The following is a 20,480-nucleotide window of genomic DNA, read 5'->3' on the forward strand; positions in this document are numbered from 1 at the left end:
TCAAATCATTGCATCAAGCAATTTATGAAATCTAATTTTTATGTCAGACCATGGAGCTATTTGATGATAATTTAATACATCTTTCATACATGTTTTATGATGTTTTAATAGAAGTAGCTTCTAATTAAGAATGATATTACAGTGCTGGCCAGATAGTAATAATGATAATCAATAACACAGTAGAATTTTCTTTGTTAAAAGGTTTGGGTTTTTTTTATAAAAAGGAGGAGGGAATTTTGGGGTTTTTTTAACCACATAAATTTTGCAAATACAGGAACTCATTGTTTAAATATTTATCTGTACCTTTTTCTTTTCTGTAACCCCATCCAATTACCCAGCAGTCGGTGTAAAGTATGTTAGCATCTTCTTTTGATGGCAGGCAAATAGGTAGTTGAAAATCTAAAATATGATTAAAGAAGTAGTTTGACCAGAGACAACTGCAACATTAAGTTGCACCTACACAACCCCTGATGATAGCCTTCACATTATACTTTGTCCCTTATACTATATATCACTCCAGTCACATGAATTAAAGCCACCCATTTCCTTTTCAAAGCCAACAAAATGAAATTCTCCTCAAACAACAGCAACTGCATGTTAAAGGAAGCCAGCCCAGGTTTCATGCACAGCCATACAAATGCCAGCCCTATGTCATCCTGCACATTTCATAATTCCTCTGAAATACACTACATACCAGTAAAATTCATAGGTTTATCAAGTTTCATTAAAGCAATGTCATATCCAGTCTGTGCGTATTTATACTGAGGGTGAACAATAATCTTTTCCACTTTGAAGAAGGGTGTATCCTCATTTATTTCTGATTGTTTTAAAATACCAGCATAAACACGCCAAATGTTAGGATTCTCAAGACTGAAGGAAAAAGACAAACAGTCAGTCTGCAGTAAAAGATTTGCACTGATTTAGAGTTTGTGTGCAGGTGCCAACATCTTCTGTTACTCCTGAGAGTGCAGTGTACAGCTCTGAGTTCACTCCATTTTTATTTTTTTTATTTCCACACTTAAAGCTAAAACCACTTTGTTCATTTTATCCATTGCCTCAACTTCTCCTTCTTTCTGTTCTTCTTCCTATGAATACTTTCATCCTCACATCGGTGTTCTCTCTCCTTTATGTTCAGACTCTCATTCTCCTGATCCTTCATCCTCATTCCCCTTCTGTTGCCTTTACTTTCTCTGTTTCTCTTCTCCTATTTTATCTTTTTTTTTTAATCTTCGAGAGCCTGATGTAAATCCTGAAAAAATACATGAGGTTCTTTCCATTCATTCCAACGTAACAGCATTTTCAGCTGGAAAAGTAGGATTGGAATTATAAATTCAATTACTGTCTATTACTTACTATGAAAATGAATCTAGCCACCAAAATGAATGTAAATAGAGATTGGAAAGTGTAGTATCATAGACCTATATGAAATGTTCCAGTTAATCTTTATGATTCCAACTTTACTTTGAGTGAGTTTAAAGGATATTTCATAGTTATATTCTAAGGTAACTGTGATATAACTAGGGTAACATAAAAAAATTGGTACATGCCATGAAGAAGATGCAAAACTTGTCCTAAAGATGTTTTCCAACAATTTTTAATATTTTATATATTAATTCATAGGTATCAGTTAAGCTTAATAATTTTCAATGAACGTAGTTATTTTTTTATTTTTCAAACGTACCTTCTCCCTTTGCTTTTTTGTAATACTGGTAACTTTTACATGGGATAGCAGGTATAGAATGGTACTCTTTATATAGGGTCTTTTAAAGGGTTTAACTACTTTTACAAGGTTTGTCACTGGAAGCAAAATATCGCCAATATTATGTCACACTAAAACAGCAGTGGGTAACGTACTACACTGCTTGAGTAAAAGTGCCTGATTTCAGACCATGTTGCTGAGTCAAAAACCTCTTTGAAGCATTTTATGTTATCTGTCCCTTCTCTTACATCAGACTGGAAAAAGCCTTACAATTTTCACTCTGTAATTGATAGAATAACTTCCTTTACAGGTGGCGACAATAAAACATGGGAAATTAATTACCTGCATTGCAATTAAATCCACTTTTCACAACACAGGTGATTTCATTATTCAAATCTGATGGTATTTTAATGGCCTTTAACAATATGGGCTATATGTGTGAGTGCAAATTAGCAATGCCTTGGTTACTGGTTGCTCTAAATTTTGTTCTTACCACTGAAATCTGCATTAAAAGTAGGGTATTAATTGACTGTGATAAAATTTGGGGAAAAAAAACAACCCAACCTGTTAAAGGAAAACCAGGACAACTGGGATCTGGATGTTTCATATAACGCAGAGATAGGTAGCTCAGGTACCAGAAGCATTCTAAGGGAATCCCCACAGAAGTTTACTTTGTGTGCTGGTCAATCAAATGAACTTGCTGAGCACCCTTCTGCTGAAGCTATCTGATTAGGACCATTTCTTAAGCATCACAGAGAAATCTCTGAGATAAATCACTTGAAGTTTATGAAATGGAATAACCTATCAACAGATATTCCTTGACAGATAATACAGTATTTACAGTAAGAAAATGCTTATATCACATGAGAGTGCCTAAGTTTCTGTAGGTATCTGGTATCTGCTTTAGAATTTCATCTTTCAGATGCATTAAAATAACTTGGCATCAGTATTATATTACAAAAGGACAAAGTATGGAGTTCCAGCTGTGCTAAGAATATGAATTGTCAACCTTAGAAGTTCACCTTTTGGTTACATTAGAACAGTTTATTTTATTCTAGTCCTCACTTTCATTTTTCTGATAGGTAGATCTCTATTTATGTCACATGCTGAATGAATTTTTTGGGTTTATTTACCCATTTACGTTTAGGCCTCACCTCATGACACAGTGAGCAGCAGTAAGAATCCACTGGTTGCTGATGATAGAGCCCCCACAGAGGTGCTTCTGCCAAGACAACTTCACGTGCAAGCTGACTTGCCATGGCCATTCACCAGGGGAAGCGGCTGTCCCTCCCACGATCCTAATAGTTCTCGCAGAATGCTGCATACACACTAAAGAAATAATTCAAAACTGTACTTAAAGATAATTTACACTCACCAGTGAGAAATGGAGATGAGACTACTGTGGATCCCTGAATAGGGATAGATCTATTGCAAAGAAGGTGATACATGACACATTCTAATACCTTTATGATTTATCATCATAAAGTCTATCATAGCCAAGTCCACGATACTACTCATGGTGTTAGCTGTGTGTAGATCTGGCCAACTGCATTTTTTCAGAGTGCTCTAACTTCACTAGATGTCCCATTTGGACAATGCAATCAATTCAACACAACCAATTTTTGTTTTTTTCAAAGAAGGTTTTGGCTTCCTGTACTGAAGTCAGTTAAGCACTGTGACTTTTGTATGAAAGTTTTACTTACCAGTACTGGCTTTTTTTTTACATAATCTTAGTGAGTATCCCGAGATCCTTCCTGGCTCATGTACTATTTCCACTGGAGATCCATTTGAGGACATTCTTAGGTGACACTCACACTTTCTGCCAACAAATTAATGCAAAAATTCAGTTTGTACTTTTAAGGCAGAACACATACACCACCCCCTCCTCAAGTCTGCAGAATGATTATTTCAACAATCTTTAAAAATTTTGAAAAATATATCTCACCTTTCCTCATTGCATGAATCTTGGAGGAGAAAGTAGGTAAAAAACTGGCAGCGGATCACATCTGTGCAGACTTGCTGACAGGCTCTGTGTCCTTTAGTGTAAGTGACATTGAGTTCATGTCCCAAAAAGTTCATATGCATGTAAGTGCGAGAACTGCAAGCTGTAAGAATGAGTGCATTCCAAGCATCAGAAAGTGCCTTAATTTTATTATTTCAAAATTAGCATCTTTATTGTAATTTGTTGTTTACCAGGAAAGGATCTTCTGCAATTTAGGAGACTAAAACCTGACACAGCATTTTCTTGTGATATAAGTGCCTCTGGTATTCCACTTGTCGATGTCTTCAGAAGGCAAAGATTTCTAAAATGAAATTTTTTTGAAAAATAAAATTTTATCACATCCTAAAACTGATTTTTTTAGGTACTAGGAAGGAAAGCTTCTCCCTTTAATGTTTTTTTTTCACCCAAATCTCTATCTGTAGAAGTATTTCATATTAAAATGCATTCATCAAGTTCACTATTTCACACTAAATTCATAAAGAGATTTTTAGTAGTTTTATGAAATAACATGACTGTAATACTAGAGATTGTACAGTATTTATATATAAGTAGAAGAGGTGACTAAGTGATGTATGCGATCTCAGTTTTGCTTCTCTCAGGAACTGTTTTGAAACTTCATTGCTCTGTTTTGTGTGGAATGGAGATTTTTAACTCTTCTTACTGTTAAGTATGGAAGAAGGAATCTTAATAGCAACATTTTTAAACCTGTTAACTTTATCAAAAATCTTTTCAAGTAAACAACTTAATACTGCTAAAAAACCACATTATTCTGCTGATAATTTCACAAAGTTCAGCTTTAAGTCATTAAAGCACTCTGGAGGCTCACTTTCTCTTTGATGTATATAACTCTTTTCAGATTAACACCACATATGCAACCACAATAAAAAACCCCTGATCACACCAGAGAACAGATGAAATGCCCACAGGAAATTATAAACTCATGAATGCAGAACATAAAAAGCTGTATTTTACTGAAAACAATCTTTTAAAAATATTTCCATAAGTACAAGAAAATACTGATTATTAAAAGACTATGGTTTTTTTTTAAATCTACTTAGAGAATTAAAGTTAGTTGTCACATTCACCTTTGTGATTCTACTTGCCATCGTCTGGTAAAGAATGTAAAGAACAAGCACTTTGGAAAATATGTACAAATAGTTTGGCAGACAGAGATATCGGGAGTGAAAAAACTTGTAATATTCATTCCTGAAAATTCTTGATCTTCGAAAATGTCCATTTGACAGTCTGTATAAAAAAAGAATAAAATGCCAAATTTCAAAAGATTCAATTATGCCATCAGAATGCTAAGGTTTTCAGAAGATTCATTTCTATCTGCATTCACATTTTCAATCGCATTATCAATATTCACATGTCACTCTCTACAACTATCTGAAAGGAGGTTGTAGTGAGGTGTGTGTTGGTCTCTTCTCTCAAGCAACAAGCAATAGGACGAGAGGCCTCAAGTTGCACCAGGGAAGGATTAGATTGCGTATTAGGAAAAATTTTGTTACTCAAATAGTGGTCAAGCCTTGGAACAGGCTGCCCAGTGAAGTGGTAGAGTTACCATTCCTGGAGGTGTTCAAAAAACTTGTAGATGTGGCACTTCAGGACATGATTTAGTGGGCATGATGGTGTTGGTTTGATGGTTGGACTTGATCTTTTCCAACCTTAATGATTCTATGATAAGCTGGAAAGATAACAACATATTTTAACCAAAAACTCTTTCTCAAGAACATTTTTGAGTTTGTAAACTCATGGAGAGGACTACTGAGCAGCGATAATGTTCATATAGAGAAGAGAAATTACATGTTAGAATATAGATTTCCTAATCTGATAGGGAAGGCTTTAAATTAGGATCAGTACAGAAATCCACAGTTAGGAATAACTCATGGTGATCTAGACAAAGCCTAAAATAATTAAGGTAATGGGTATATTTAAGAGGATCATGGAAGACTAGGAGAAAAATAATGGGATGATCTTCTTAACATTTCATTAAATGCTATTTGAAAATTAGGGAGAATAAGCAGGAGTAATGTACAGTCTGACCTGTGACATGACCAAAATAACATAACAGAGGCTTGGGAGGATAATTCACACCACCAGGCTGTAGATACAGAAGTTACAGGAAGTACCAGCATGATTAGAAAGAGAAGAATGAGTTGCCTTCCCCAAAGACATACTTGAAGTCCTAGTTAAAATCCCAGTGCAAGAATAAAGAGAGGAAAAAAAGGAAATATCAGCATGGAAGATGTTTCAAGAAACTATGAAACTGTAAAGACAGTAAAACAGTGAAATGATCCAAAACACGGGCCTTGGTGGCAGCAGAGAACTACAGCTGTTGAGAAAGCACAGCAGCCAAGTTGACACTACCCAACATACCGGTAACGCCTTACTACACAAAGATGAAAACAGTAAAAGGGAGAGGTAGGGTTTAATGTGACTTCTGTTAATTTGATGAGGTTAAAAAAAAAACATAAGGAAAAAGGACAACAATACTGGACAGTAAATACACAATAAGAACAGCCAAAAAAAATCAGAAGACTAGAAAATAAGGGTGAATTAACTCTGACAACTAGTAGGTAAGATCCCATGTTAAGAGGAAATAAAGTTCAGAAGAATGAATAATTTCTAAAGAAAATTATATTTAAAGCACAAACGTGGATCTAGACATTTAGGGATGCTGACCTATGATCTCAATGACCATGTACAGTGATCATTTGTTCAATATTAAATGACCTCAAGGAATTGTATTTTGCAAAGGGCAGAAAGACAGACAAATTGCTATGGATAGGTAATAGCATGTGTGCATAAGGACAAAATCAGAAAGGCAAAGGCCCAAAATGAAAGGCCAAATAGGAAGAAACAAACTCTTGAAAGAAAAATATGCAGCACCATTCAAATAGCATTAAGAAAGAAGCTCAGACTGTTCAAGGGAGAAGGAAAGCTATTGGCGAAGGAGATCTATTGGCAAAGGAAAAAGAAGGGCTGAAGAACTACCTTTTTTGTTTGTTGGCTTCCTCTCTTCTTCATGAAAACAAACTGCTGTCAGATGGTCAACAATATTAACATTACTGAACAGAGGAAAGAGGACATGGTAGAACAGGGAACAGAGAAATCCCATAATATTGGTTATTTCACAGTGCGATTCCAAAAGCTTTGAGAGGGGAAGCATCTATTTTTAAAATTATGACAATGGAACACAGAAGATGTAGGATGAGTCAGACTAAATAGAGTCAGAAAAACAAAAACAAAACAAAAACAAACAAACAAACAAACAAAAAACACACACACACACACACACACACACATACACACACACACAAAACCAACAACAACAAAAAAACCCAACCAAAACCAAAAACGACCAAAAACCAAAACAAAACAAACTAGAACAAAATTCAAATAAACCCATTTCAGATATTTACAACACAACAAGGCAGAAGGTGATACTGAGACTTTATGACTACATTTGACAAATCTCTGTCTGAACAAGTATAGCTGCTGTTTCTTGGATTAGGACAGAAGACCTCCTCAGATGACCTCTGAGGTCAATAGTACTGCCTAGGCTTCTATGATCCCATGATATATTCTTTCTCTGTGCCTCCTATTACCTTTCTCACAAGATGCAGAAAGCAAAGAAAGACAGGTAGGAATAAGGTTGACCTTCACATGCTTTCAGAAATTCTGATATAGTTTGTGACAGATCATGACTGTCATGTCATCACTGTCACAAACCATAAATGTCTTTTATAAAGTTTCAAATGGCTTTTGCATTTTTTTAAACTTAAAATCATATTGTTTGTGCATATGCTACAGTCCCCCAATTCTTCTCAAAGTCTGTGAGCAGGACCCTCCTGAGTACTGTGATTTTTCTTCTAACCATGAATAAGTGTCTTTCTAGTATATCTTAATGTAAGAGTCTGGAAAAAAAAAAACTTCCCTCCCTCCCTCATACACATAGCAAGGGAATAGTTAAATTGTTTTCTTCTCTTAGCAAAACTTTTTCTTCCTTTTTTTTAATTTTTCATACTTCATTTGTCTTTAAGAGTCTTCGTTGTTAAGATCTGAACAGAACTACTTTTTCAATAGTTTCCAAAGATTATTCCTACAGTTGGACTAGCAGAGTCTGAAGAAAATGTATTGATACAGAAAAAAAGATGCATAGTCTTTACAAAATGTCATTTAAATGGGAAAACTAGGTTATCTGTAAGCTAAAAAAAGACTATATGGAAGCAGTAGAATCTCATCATCATTAAGAACAGAAAATTCCAGACAGTAAGTCAAGGTGGAGGTAGATTTGGGAAGAAAAAAAAAAGGTAAAAAAAAAAAACCTGAAAGATGTTACAGTTGAGAATAAGAAGGTATAATACACACTGTTTGATCTTGCACTCTTGAGATTTTTGCCTGCGTAATGATTGTAGAAACAAGCAGGAATAGGAATGATTGGAATGTAGGAATGATTGTAGGAACTGCTTTCATCACAAATCACCCACAAAACACAGAATACCTCCCTTCATATTAGCCATTTGTATTAGAAAGCTGCAGGTCTTCATTAAAAACTTTTAAGTGCATACACAGTATACAAACAGAATTAGAAAGCTTTATATTCCTCTTGATCTTTGATGGAATGTTGTCTTTCATTTTTGTATCCATGGTACAAAGATAACATGCAATTTCATCAAGCTAATCTTAAGTAAGATTTCTTTAGATCTTCAAAGCAGGCAACTGTTTTTGTAAGACAAATAATAAAATGGAAAAGTCAAAAATACCTGAACCTCCTTTGTGCCTTAGTGTACTAACTATATTTGCAAGAATAAGTTTATACTAGAATTCTTTTACATAATTAAACATTTCTACATGTCAGAGAGACACTGCATCTCATAATCCATAACCCATAAATCTAAACTGAATTGACAGGTATTTTAAATAGTTACCTATTTCAGAAAGCTGGCATGGCTTTAAAGAGAATCCAGACACAACCTCATCAAGCACCTTTATGCTGGTTGGAGTTCCTACACTGGTGTATTTCAAGAAGCATTTTTTGCTGGGTGACAAAGAATAAAGAAAGCAGTAAGAAAACAGGTCCTTGGCCTACACCATTCTCCTGGCCCCATGTTTCCTACATGGTGCATGTTCTGGCCACAGGACAGAGCAATCTCCAATCTCCAGAACAATCTTCAAATAAAGAACAGAGCTACCTGAAAAATTTTTAACTTGTAAAATTGAGCAGATGACTGGCTCGGAAACAGTCCTGTTACAAATGAAAGTATTTCTCTGGCTTCTCTTGGTGATGCTATTTTCAGAGCAATAAGCAGAATAAGATTTAACAGAGCAATATGCTGCAGACTTACCGACATTACTTGCATTTCAATATCTCCAAAAGATTTTTAGGGGTATGTTTTGTTCTGGGTTTTTTTTAGTACTGTGATAATCAAGTTTGTCTTTCTCAGGGATGGACAAATGAAAGCTAATTTACTACAGACCTCTTCCTATCTGTAAGTTTGAAAAAGTATTGCAAGGATGACAAGTCAAAGAAAAATTATTTCCTTGAACAAATTCTTTCACCTTAGATTTACTCTACTAAAGCATAGTGCTGTCCAAGGAGAGGGATCAAACCTATATTTACCGAAAGCTTGCATCGTGAAATGTTTCTGAGGCATATGTAAAAAAATGACAATGGTTGTCATTGGTACATCTTTTCTGACACTGCTGATAGCTGTCAGTCATAGCAACATCATAAATTTTCCCTTCCATATCCAGTCCTTTGTGGACATCTGGGCTGCAAGCTGTGGGGGAGAAAAAAAGACAAACATCTGAAGAAGATTCTTCAATTCTTCTTTTTGGTAATCTTAGTATAGTACCTTATGGCAAAGGAGAAAAACCTGGCAGACTTTGATAGTGCCTCTGTCTACATAAGTGAGGAGCTCTAATGACCTGAGACCATGAAGAGATTAGTCGGAGCAAGGACTCAGGATTAATACTAAAACATATACTTTTCCATTTCCATGTTCATACAGCAGTTTAAAAGGCAAATTCTGTCCTCATAAGAAACAGCCACCTCCCATTTGAGCCAGAAAATTTAGTTTACAGTCCACAGAGGGAGTATTGGGATCATGGGGTTTGAAATAGCTTTCACCCATGCAGGATGCAGGTTTTGCCTTGCGGTCAGCAGGGTCTCTTCACAGAACAAGTCAGCCAACCACTGGTACATTTTCCAAACACATATGGGTAGATTTTCATTTCAGTGGCATTTGTCTCATTCTAGAGGAACTCCAGTGACATCCATTAGTCTATAACATCCCTCTGAAATCTGTTTAGCTGGACCAAAGGTACTCAAATATAAATGTGACAGGATGTTTGCAGGAAAGGGCTTTTAAAGTCCTGACTGCTCTGAAAGGCAAGTGACAATCAGAAGCAAGCTCAACTATTAGTCAATAGCTGCAATGGAAAACCTGCATAAAGTAAGACCCATTTAGTCCTGGCATATTGAGGTACTATACTAATAAAACTAGAGAATTAGCCTGACATCTGTAAGACACTATTTGCCCTCAAAGCCAGGAACTGAGTAAATATATTCTTCCTTATTCTGTTTTTCTGTAATTCCATGTTATGCTAAAAGTTGTTCTCCTCTTAATGAAATCATTGATGGCACAAGTTTAAAATATATTTAGAACAACACATTTAATAGACTTTAAATATGTCTGTTGATAACTCGCAGGTATGGCATGCTGATACTAAGACTGTGCAGAGCACACATACACTAGAAAATGGAACTGCTAATGAATTACTACACAGGATCATGAAGGTTGCAACATCACTTTGTCACTGTGCACTTTGGCTTTGCTGGGCAACTGCTCTGCAAAGGCAAAAAGCAGGATCACCCATACCTTATAAGCAGCTTGCTGGAGTGGAATTATAGTAGTAAATTAATCTTTAGAACTGGAGCTGTCACCTAAAGCATGTGCTCCCATCTGCCTCTAGCAAATGAAAGAGTCACTACAGAGGCATAATTTCCGTGTTACCTCATCTGGGGAGCCTCTGTAGTGGATAGTTGAAGCTGAAGGGTGAAGCCAGCAGAAGATTTTGTAAGCTGTGTTTGAAAGAGATCAGACCAAAAACATGCAAATCACTGCTTGGCCGCTTCCTTGATTCTATTCCTGTTTTTGAAATGCTAATTTTCTGACATCTGCTACATGATAGAGAGCATAAAATGCATACACATGAATAACCATATCTTACCACTAATTTGGATGTTACACTGTTTTAAGGAATGTCCAGAGATAGCTTCTTCCATATGCACTTTCGGCAGCATTTCTATATCGCTGTCTTTTAAGTAGCAGGAAAACCTGTGTTTTAAAATGCAGCAATTCACAGCTTCTGTAGTACAACACATTGCTTCTTAGGTGAAATACAGACTGTCCAATATCCCTCAACATTAAAATTTAGACAAGCACAATTTGGAGAAAGACAGGGTACAGCTGCATCTGTTTTGTTGGCATTAGCAGATGAGAATACTCGGTGCACGTGGGAGCTCCAAAAGGTCTCATTAAAGCAAGACACATAGCCCAGGGTTTGGCGGACAGAAATGTACTGGGCATAGAGAGGGAGGTCAGCCTCATCCTCTCATGCTATTCACGTCCTTAATTGTGAGAAAAGTATGTTAAATGCAGGATGGGGCTGTAGAGACCATTGGAGATGTGAGATGGCTCACATTGTCTCTCAGCAATAAACACATGGCACAGAGGAAGGAGTGCACAGTTGGTTCTGTTTCCTTGGAAGGGTTGGTGTGCAAGTGTGAAAGATTGAGCATTACCAAACTTAATCTTTCAAATTTAAGCAAACACTCTTTTAGATCACTGCTTTTAAAGATACATGACATTGTTTTGCACAGCAACTCTGCAGTCTTCCCCGTGTGCCCATGTTCTGTCAAATGTTACCAATTTCCTAAAATTATCACAGAAGACCAGCAAAAGCCACACAGATATGAATATTTTACCTTTTTGTGGGATCTTTAGTCCATGCCACTGGCAAATAGGTGAAGAGCAGACAGGTAGGATGGAAAGTACACACTACTTGGCAGTAATTGGCACTCGGTGTAAAAATTGTAGCAAGGTCTCCTCCTTGGAAGTATGTATTTTCATAGATCTCAGTCACACATTCTGATATGGAACAACAAAATGCATAAATTATTAGAGATGGGAGCACACACAGTTCACCAGGAGAGGGTGAAGCCACTGCTTCTCTTTGTCATTGACCTTGCTTTTAAGAGAGTTCTTTGGCAGAAGAGGGTGAGAGGGGTGAGTAGCACAGTTCCTCTGAGAGTCTCGTCTTTGCTCTCCAGCAGAAATAAAACTCTCTGGAGTGTTTGCCCCCATCCCTGCCTCGTACCCAATGCTGGAGCAGGGCAGCTCGAGCTAAGACAGAAGCCCAAGAAGCAGGATGGGCCACAAGGCAGAGAGGGAAGGGACCTTCTGATGGCAGTTGTCAGGAGCAGCAGAAGCATCTTCTGAGAGACCAGTACAGAGCCCCATTAAGAGGAAAACCAAGAGAAGGAAGTACAGAGACCAAAAAGAGGAAGTTGTATGTGAAGACGGTCCTACTTTGTTTAGGGATGTTCTGAGGCCAGAGTCACAGGTGGTGCCACTGTCATAGCTACAATGGCTGCCAGCATTTTATAAGCCACCTGCTCCCTCATACTCCACCTTGAGCCCCTCTGACTTGATTTACAATTTAAAAAGTACTGTTACAGGATTTGCATCTCAGGAACCGACCAGAATAAAAATGAGCTCAACTATCACCTTGCATCTGCAGGAAACCATCACCAATCCCATATCGGACTCTGTATTGACACCCACTCAGGCTGCAGAGCTGTGCAATGAAGACCCTCAAGGAGCAGCCTGTTCCCATCTTTCAAAATCATGACATTTGTAAGATCTCAGTGTTAAAACACATGCTTTAAAACTATGTACTATGTGAAACTATGGCAGTTCTGAATAATTTAATTAAAAAATATTTCCTAGGCTTCAGAAATGTTCCAAGATTTTAGTTTTACTGAGATTTCAATACATGTAAAACATTTCTTAAATAATACTACATTTATCAAACAGAATTTGCTAAAAAGCTAAATTGCCTAACTGTCCGTCAGGAAAACAGTTACACATTACTGAACATAAATCTGTGTTAGGTCTTAGTTATAATTTATCAGCATAGAGAACTTCAGGGAAGTGCAATGCGATTTTTGTAGTTTGACTTTTGCTAACTGAACAAGGTAAATCATTAACACAGACTAACACTGAAAAACATACAAAATCACTAATGTTTTGGCACATCAAGAGAAATCTAAAAAACTAATTTACAATAAAACAATTGGTTCTGGAGTTATTCACACTTATTGCAATAGTCTTTCAAGCATGACAGTAAGCAGGTGCTGCACAGACACTTTTGAGTTCAGTAATTTCACACAAAGGCAATGTGTGAATAAGACTGAAGGCTGGTGTGGTTTGTTTATTTAAAAAAAAAAAATAGAAAAGGATGTTGGCTCTGAAGCTCAACCACTGTCCTCCAGTGAGGCTGCTGGGCTGAGTGGCTGTCAGTCCTGCCCATAGCATGGTCCTATGAGTACTGGGAGAAGTGACAGCATGGGAGGGGGGTGGCAGGACAGTGTCAGTAAAGCCCCATTGGAAAGTTCTATATCAGGTAACAGGGTTATGTGAGCTACCCAAACCCAAGCAAGCGCAACCCAGTGGACTCATGACAGCTTTCTCAGCACCAGACTGCACTTAAAAATCATCTCCCCTTTGAGAAAAATTGTGTTACTCTGTGCGACTATCCTAGGAATTATGTATTCACTTACCACTGTAAACGGAAGCAAGCAAGAAAATGAAATAAAAACTCTGATAAATCCAAATCATCCTAAAAAACACAAAATCATTCTTTAGGCTATGTTTAAGAAAATGTGTATAATTATTTTCACAAAGTACCACAAGGCATATCACCGATTTACATTTTTACTGTTAAACCATTAGTTCAAAATTACACTCAGAATTACAAATTACAGCTGTGTGATATGCAGTTATGTAAGGTACATATAAAATAGCATAAAAGAGCAACAAGGGTTTCTCCTTTCCTTATGGTCGCAAAAAGCAATAAAGCTTACAAGCACTTAGAGATTTTCTGCCTCATTTTATAGCAGAATATTTATTTTTGCTTAGACTGGGAGCAATATTCCATCACAATGTCATTATTAATCCTGACTCTCTCCAGGTAGTTAAGTGGCTACTATTAGCGTCACAGCAAACAAATTATTTGCACTCACTGTTTCTGGTGTATGTTACAGGAATTTTAAACCATTTCTTTTTTTTTTTTTCTCACATGCTACAACTAAAGCTGTGAAAGAATCAAATAAATTAAACACACAACATGATCCATAACTAGATCAACATACACTGTCTTGTTGCTATGAAAACCTTGCATTGAATATCAGTTGCAATAATGATTACTTACCTGAAAATACAGTAGGTCTGGATGAATAGATAGGGTTTATGCTCTATTAAGAAAAAAAAGGTCAACAGTTTGTGTTAGATATTACTGTGCCTGCAGTGCTAACTTATCTTTAATATTTACTTTGAATGAGTACTCTTTCTGTTAATATTTTTACTGACATTGGGCAACATTTTCAGAGCATACATCATCCAGACTGCGCTGAAATCGATGTCCAGGTTTTACACCAGCTGAGCATCTGCCTCTTGATGACATTTTAAAATAAAAGGTGAATCCCTGGTGCAGAACTACCAGAGTTTCTGCTAGAAGCACAGGAACCCAGATAAACAGGGAATGAGATTCACTTCAAGAGTAAATCCTGAGCTGGGGCAGGGGGGAATTCCACATAAAATCAGTAAGACTAATGACTCAGACCCAAGTAAATGACACCTTTATGAAACTGTTGTAACTGAGAACAGAATCATCACCAATGTTTTCTTACTTTTACACCGTTTTCTTAAAATGGCAGAGGGAATGTATTCTTTGCTCTGTTTTCTTTAACATCAGTTCAAGCTCTTATTTCTCCTTTGCAATACTCTGAGGAAATTATCATGTCTACTTCTTCCAAGTAGTTTTACTGTGGCCCTTTCTACACTTATATTCTGCTGTTAGATGCAAAATCCAGTGTCTTCAGTTTGCCAGGAGCCAGTAGAAAAACAAACCTGATTGCAAATACATAAAATGTAAATGCAACAACAAGAAGTCAAACTTAATTTATAGCTGATCTGAATCACTTCTTCTGATTTCCACAATTCTTTTTAACACGTGTAACCAAAGCAAAATAAATTTCAAACAAAAAAAATTCTTTCAAATATTAAAAAAAAAGAGATGCTTTATTCATAGTGAAATTGCCACAGGGACAACTCTTCCTGCCTTCCCACTTTTTTTCTTTTCCTTTAGACTGAATATGCTGGAAAGACAGTTATGCTTTACTCAAAAAATATCTAGAGCAAAACATTTCACCCAACTGTGACCCTTTTGAGCATCCTGATGATTGAAATTACTTCTTCATGACTTCTGGGCCAGCAAGGTCTTCAACTCCTCCTTTGAGAGGATGAAGTGTCTCAGAGAAAGTCTTCATACTCTCCTATGTATTGATTTGCTTTGCCCTGACATTCTTGTATGAGAGGACTCGAATGTTTTCAGTACAGCAGCTTTTGTTTTTATGCGCTCTCTTAGTTTTTAAGTGTGTAACAGTGACAAAGGAGAGTGCTAGAAGGCTTTACTGCAAAACGCATCAATAGTTTATTCCTATAACATGAAGTGTTTTGAGGATAAGATGCCTGTAGAGCTCTGACCTTCAGCTCAGAAGATGATACTTTCCATCAGCCACAGGGTGTAGAGGTATCATGGGATTACAGCTCTGGGAAAGTACAGTACAGTACAATCCCCAGCAAACACCACAGAAGCCTTTCTGTGTAGCCTCTAGTGTGTCACTTAGTCTTTCTTTTCTCATCGCTAAAATAATTATAAACTTTTAGACATCTGGAAAAATTATCACCTTTACTTCAAACTATAGATATTTCATACTCTTGTAAATAATCAAAAAACTATAATGTATCTGAATATTTCTAAATAAAACAAACTGTACTTATACCCTTTTGTGTTGCTCAGCCTGCCTAGTATTCAATTAAAATAATTATTTTTCCTTTTTTGTATGTATGCATCTTACTTGGTGGCACAAACAGATTTCCAAGGACTTCTATTTTCTTGACTTTTCTTTCCTCATCTAGGCTTTCTACCTCAGACATTAGCAGTGATTATCATTTTAAAAAAAACAAACCCACACACAAAAAAAACCAACAACAACAACAAAAACCCCAACCTTACACTTTAGAAAAATAAGGTATACAGTTCAAACAGCCAGAAAAAGCAGGGCAGATACATCATAAATATCACCAAGATCATGTTTCTCGTCATACAACATGCAGTCATATCCGTTTATCAGACACTTCTGTAAGATTCCATTTCTATGAACTATTATGTCTACTTCAGAAATTTGTCTCAGGAAAAGGAATCTTTTGGCAATGGGTGTTTGTTTTATAAGCAATCTAGTGGGAAAAAAAAAACACTTTCTTAAAGCAGCAGTTTTCAAATGTATGTATCACACTCTGTCCAAAAGCATACATCATTCTAACTACATCAATATGGGCATAAATTTAATTTGATGGTGAAGGTGAGAAATAAAGCAGCAATGCCATTTAAAGAGAATCATAATTGTTACGTTCCCTTTAGAAAATAAGCGCATTTTCTTTCAGTGGGTCGGCCACTCACATGACAAATGCTCCCCTGTTTTCACCTCTGCACTGTTACTAAACTCAGAGCTGTATTTCTCTACAAAGAAAAGACTGTGTTATGAAATTTATGTTCCTGAATGAGTTATTACATATTATATCATAGGACAAGTTATAAAATATGCTGAGACAAATTCTTAGCTGGTATCAGTTTACTGAGCTTCACTGAAATCCAGAGATTACATGATTTATACTAGGAGATACACTAGAAATCCAAAATGCATCGAACATCACACCACCAAACACTCCTAAAGCTCATAAAGGCTCCACACATAATGTTACTGTTGTCTGAGTTCCTTCATGGTATTCCTTTAGCTATCAATAATAACTCTGGCAACTAAATCAGGATATTGTAATTACGATTCAATACTTTAGATGGCAAGGTTAAAAGAGGAGCTCATAAAAATGTTTGATAATTACTTTTTTATGATACAAGTACCAAATTTACATGAATCATCCAAAACAAAACGGAGTGCTTGCTTCTGTTTTGACTGTCTCGTTTTGAAAAAAACACAAACACAAACACAAACAAAAAACCAAACCAGCTTCAGCCTAAGACGTCAGCAAGTTTTTTTAACATTAGATCTCACTGGCAGTACAATTGCATACTAGCTCGATACTGCTTTCTGCTGATTTCCACCGTGATTTATGCATTCATAAATCAAAATCTCATTCATGCACAAAAGTGGCAGGAATCACTAAATTGTTTTACAACAACCACTCTAGTCTGATTTAGATCTAATTCTGCCTGCATAAAGAAAATTCCACATTTCTCGTGTCAATCCTATTCAAAAAGCGTTTCTATTCCTATTCAAAATTCTACTGAAATAAAGTATAGTAATTTCCCGCGATTGCATGTCAACAATACTCTTCCTAAAAAAAATAGCCCAGATATAACTGCACATCAGATGTCAAATAAGAAATCAATACAGACCAAACTCAGGATCATAGAAAATAAAAGAAAAGACAGTTGCAACTATGAAACAACAAATCACTGCTGGGTTTGTTTTGGAAATGGACTTCTTTTATTTTTTTTTAATTAAAATAGATTTTATTTTTTCTTATAAATGGAGAACTCCATAACTGCCCAAGGCTTTGCAGCTAAAACAACTGGTGCTGGTTTGTGTTAGACATTAGAGAAGACAGAACACTTCAACATACCAAAGGGTCCCAGTGACTTTGCCATTGATCAAGATTTATAGGGCCTCGTCATCATCAAACAGTAATTCCTGGGGAAGTTATACGTTTACCTGAACTATTAGTCTGTAGTCAGGTCTGCAGGTTTGGGCATACAGTTTTTTGCTAACTGCCTGCCTCTCTTCTCTCAAAATAATGTACATTTTCAATGGACACTTCATCTCCACAAGCCATGGATCAGAAAAGCCCATTTGTCACAGAAAACGTGGAGTTATATTTAGCAAAGAAATTGCATTATCAGAAGAATCTAAGATTGGTTTTTCTGTTTGAAAGTTAATTAATTTAGTTTTTAATCCATGCAAACTATGAGGATCATCGTCCAAATATGACCTGATTATGAACTAAGGAGGAGGTTTGCAAAGGGATGGCACCAATACTGCTTTTAGGAAAGAATGTGGGGTAGGATTCTGTATTGGGTTTTCTGTGAGGGGTTTTTGGTTGTGTATTTGGTAACGGGGTGAATGCTGTGGAGATGGCCCTTTAAGAAGCTACCTGAAAAGCTCCCCGTTTTCTTTTGTCAGACCCACCTCTGACCAGGGCCAAGCCAATCAGCACCCCTACAAATTCATGTATTTAAGGGGGATGCAGGGCATGCCTCTCTCTCTCTCTGGCACCAGCCCTGACCAGCATGTCCCCAGGTACAGGTGGCACAGACCCGGCCTTGCCCAGCTGGGCTTGGCCAGCCCCAACCACAACTTAAGCTTAAGCCCCACTGCAGCTTCATCCCAAAAAAAAAAGAGAGAGAGAGTCAGGATCTCCATAACCATCAGAGGAGACCTGCAGTGGAGAAAGGAGTGAGGCCCAAGGAGAACAACTTTGAAGAACACCAAGATCGGTTTGAAGGAAAGAAAGGAGAGGGAGGAAGAGGAGGACGCAGAACCCAGGTTTCCACTTTGCAAGCTGTGGCAAGATCTGGGTTTACTGGCCTGCAGCCCATAGAGCTCAGTGGTGGGGCAGGGCCACCTGAGCAGTGGCTGCCCTTGAAGAAGCCATGACTCTGGGCAGTGTGTGATGGAGCAGTTTGTGCGTGAGGGAACTGTGACCCAGATTGGAGTTTTGTGGACTTGGGCTGAAGCAGTTTTGTGTGTGAGGAAAACTGCAGCTGTGGGCAGACCCATATTGGACTTCTGAGGACTTTTTCCCCTATGGAGAGTGGGCCATGTGGAAGCAGAGAGAGACACTGGGCTGAATTTTTTTTCCTACTCCTGAGAAGCATGTGGCGGGAAAACCGACTGCAACCCCCCACTCCCATCCCCCTGTGCCTCAAGGCAAAGGGGGAGGGGGAAGATGAAGGAACCGGGAACAAAAGCTGACAGGAAGAAGGGAGGGGAGGGGGGAAGGTATTTTGATTTTAAGATCTGGTTGTATCTCCCATTATTCTACTCTGATGTTGGTAACAAAATTGGTTGTTTTGTTTTTTTTTTTATTCCTTATGATGAGTCTGTCTTTTGCCTGTGACCTGTTTAAGTGGTGAGAAGCCCTCCCAGTCCTTATTTTGACTAGCCCTTCTTGGGGCATCGTGGTGCTCAGTTATGCACTAGTCTTGTACATGCTGGAACAGGAGCATCAGTGAGATGCCATGATAAATCATCCATAGCAAGAGAATCTGTATGCTGCAGTGCCCTGACATCAATACACAGGTGTTTGTCTTTCATGGCAAGAGGATTAAACACAAGAAGGCAGGCAGATGTCTTGTTAGCCACCACTAGTCCACCTTCTGCATGTGTCTCAAACATGAGGCTTTCAAAGCCCAAAAAGCAGTTTGTGTCAAGGTGCCTCTGAGGCAGTCCTGAAGGTGCTTTTCAGCAGCGCTACCCAAGATGTCTTAAAGACAGTTTGTTGTCAGTTTTCTTCATAACAGCCATAAGCCATGACCCAGAAACACTCACACTTTTTCTGTCATTCCAATAGAAAGTTTAATAATGAGTTTCTCATTATAGTTTTATCCAGGTTTTCTCTCAATTATTTGTCTTGTTCCCATCAGAGATTAAAAAGAAATTACAATTTACTTGAATTCCCATTATATGAGAAAAGTGTATGGTACAGAAACAAAGCACAAGCAAAAATATTGGTCATTGTAGATAGATGTTACAAAAATGACCTCCTTATGTAAAAAACTTTTATAGTTTGGTCCATTTAAAAAACTGTTTCCACAAAATGATCCCACCGAAGAAAAGGGATTAATACTAGTTTTCATTTGTCTTGGAAGTCCTATATTTAAGGACATTGTTTAACAAAACACATGAGGTACCTCTCCAGGTTTCAGCTACTGAATGTTCTGAGAAAACATATTTTGAATGCAAATCTTGTATATTTACAAAGCTCACACTACAAAGTACCCAAAAACATTAAATAATTCCTTAACTTAGAGTCACTTTGGAAAACATATGTCATTTTTTAATGGTATCAACATAAGAAGGTAGTCTTGAAAGTTATAATAAAGAAAACAATTTTTTACAATCAGCCCTGTAAACGTACATTCTTGTTACTATCTAGCAAAGAAACCTGTCTTTGAAAATGAAGGCAGAAGAATGTAACCATATTATCGTTGTTTCATGACTTTTGTTTTCTTGAAAATGGAAAATGTCCTGAATGCCACATCCATGTGCTTCTTGAACACTTCCAGGGATGGTGACTCCATCATCTCCCTGTTCAGTCTGTTCCAGTACTTGTCCACTCTTTCAGTAAATAATTTTTTCCTAATATCCAATCTAAACCTCCCCTGGAGCAACTTGAGGCCGTTTCCTCT

General features: G+C 37.2%; 1 protein-coding gene across 1 annotated transcript; it reads right to left on the reverse strand.

Annotated features, from left to right (window-relative positions):
• Positions 1-303: 303 nt before the first annotated feature.
• On the reverse strand, positions 304-13,612 carry LOC104546960 (plasma kallikrein-like; the record flags this gene model as incomplete). Its single annotated transcript, XM_010192487.1, has 12 exons — positions 13,555-13,612; positions 11,698-11,860; positions 10,941-11,047; positions 9,328-9,487; positions 8,636-8,745; positions 4,787-4,946; positions 3,893-4,002; positions 3,645-3,804; positions 3,403-3,518; positions 2,854-3,028; positions 695-870; positions 304-399 (listed from the first exon to the last, which is right to left on the reverse strand). Coding segments are annotated over exons 1-12 (1,591 nt in total), but the record flags the coding sequence as incomplete, so codon positions are not given.
• Between the last annotated feature and the right edge of the window lie 6,868 nt (positions 13,613-20,480).

This window comes from Mesitornis unicolor, unplaced genomic scaffold (assembly GCF_000695765.1).
Source record: "Mesitornis unicolor isolate BGI_N332 unplaced genomic scaffold, ASM69576v1 scaffold25369, whole genome shotgun sequence".
Classification (NCBI taxonomy): domain Eukaryota; kingdom Metazoa; phylum Chordata; class Aves; order Mesitornithiformes; family Mesitornithidae; genus Mesitornis; species Mesitornis unicolor.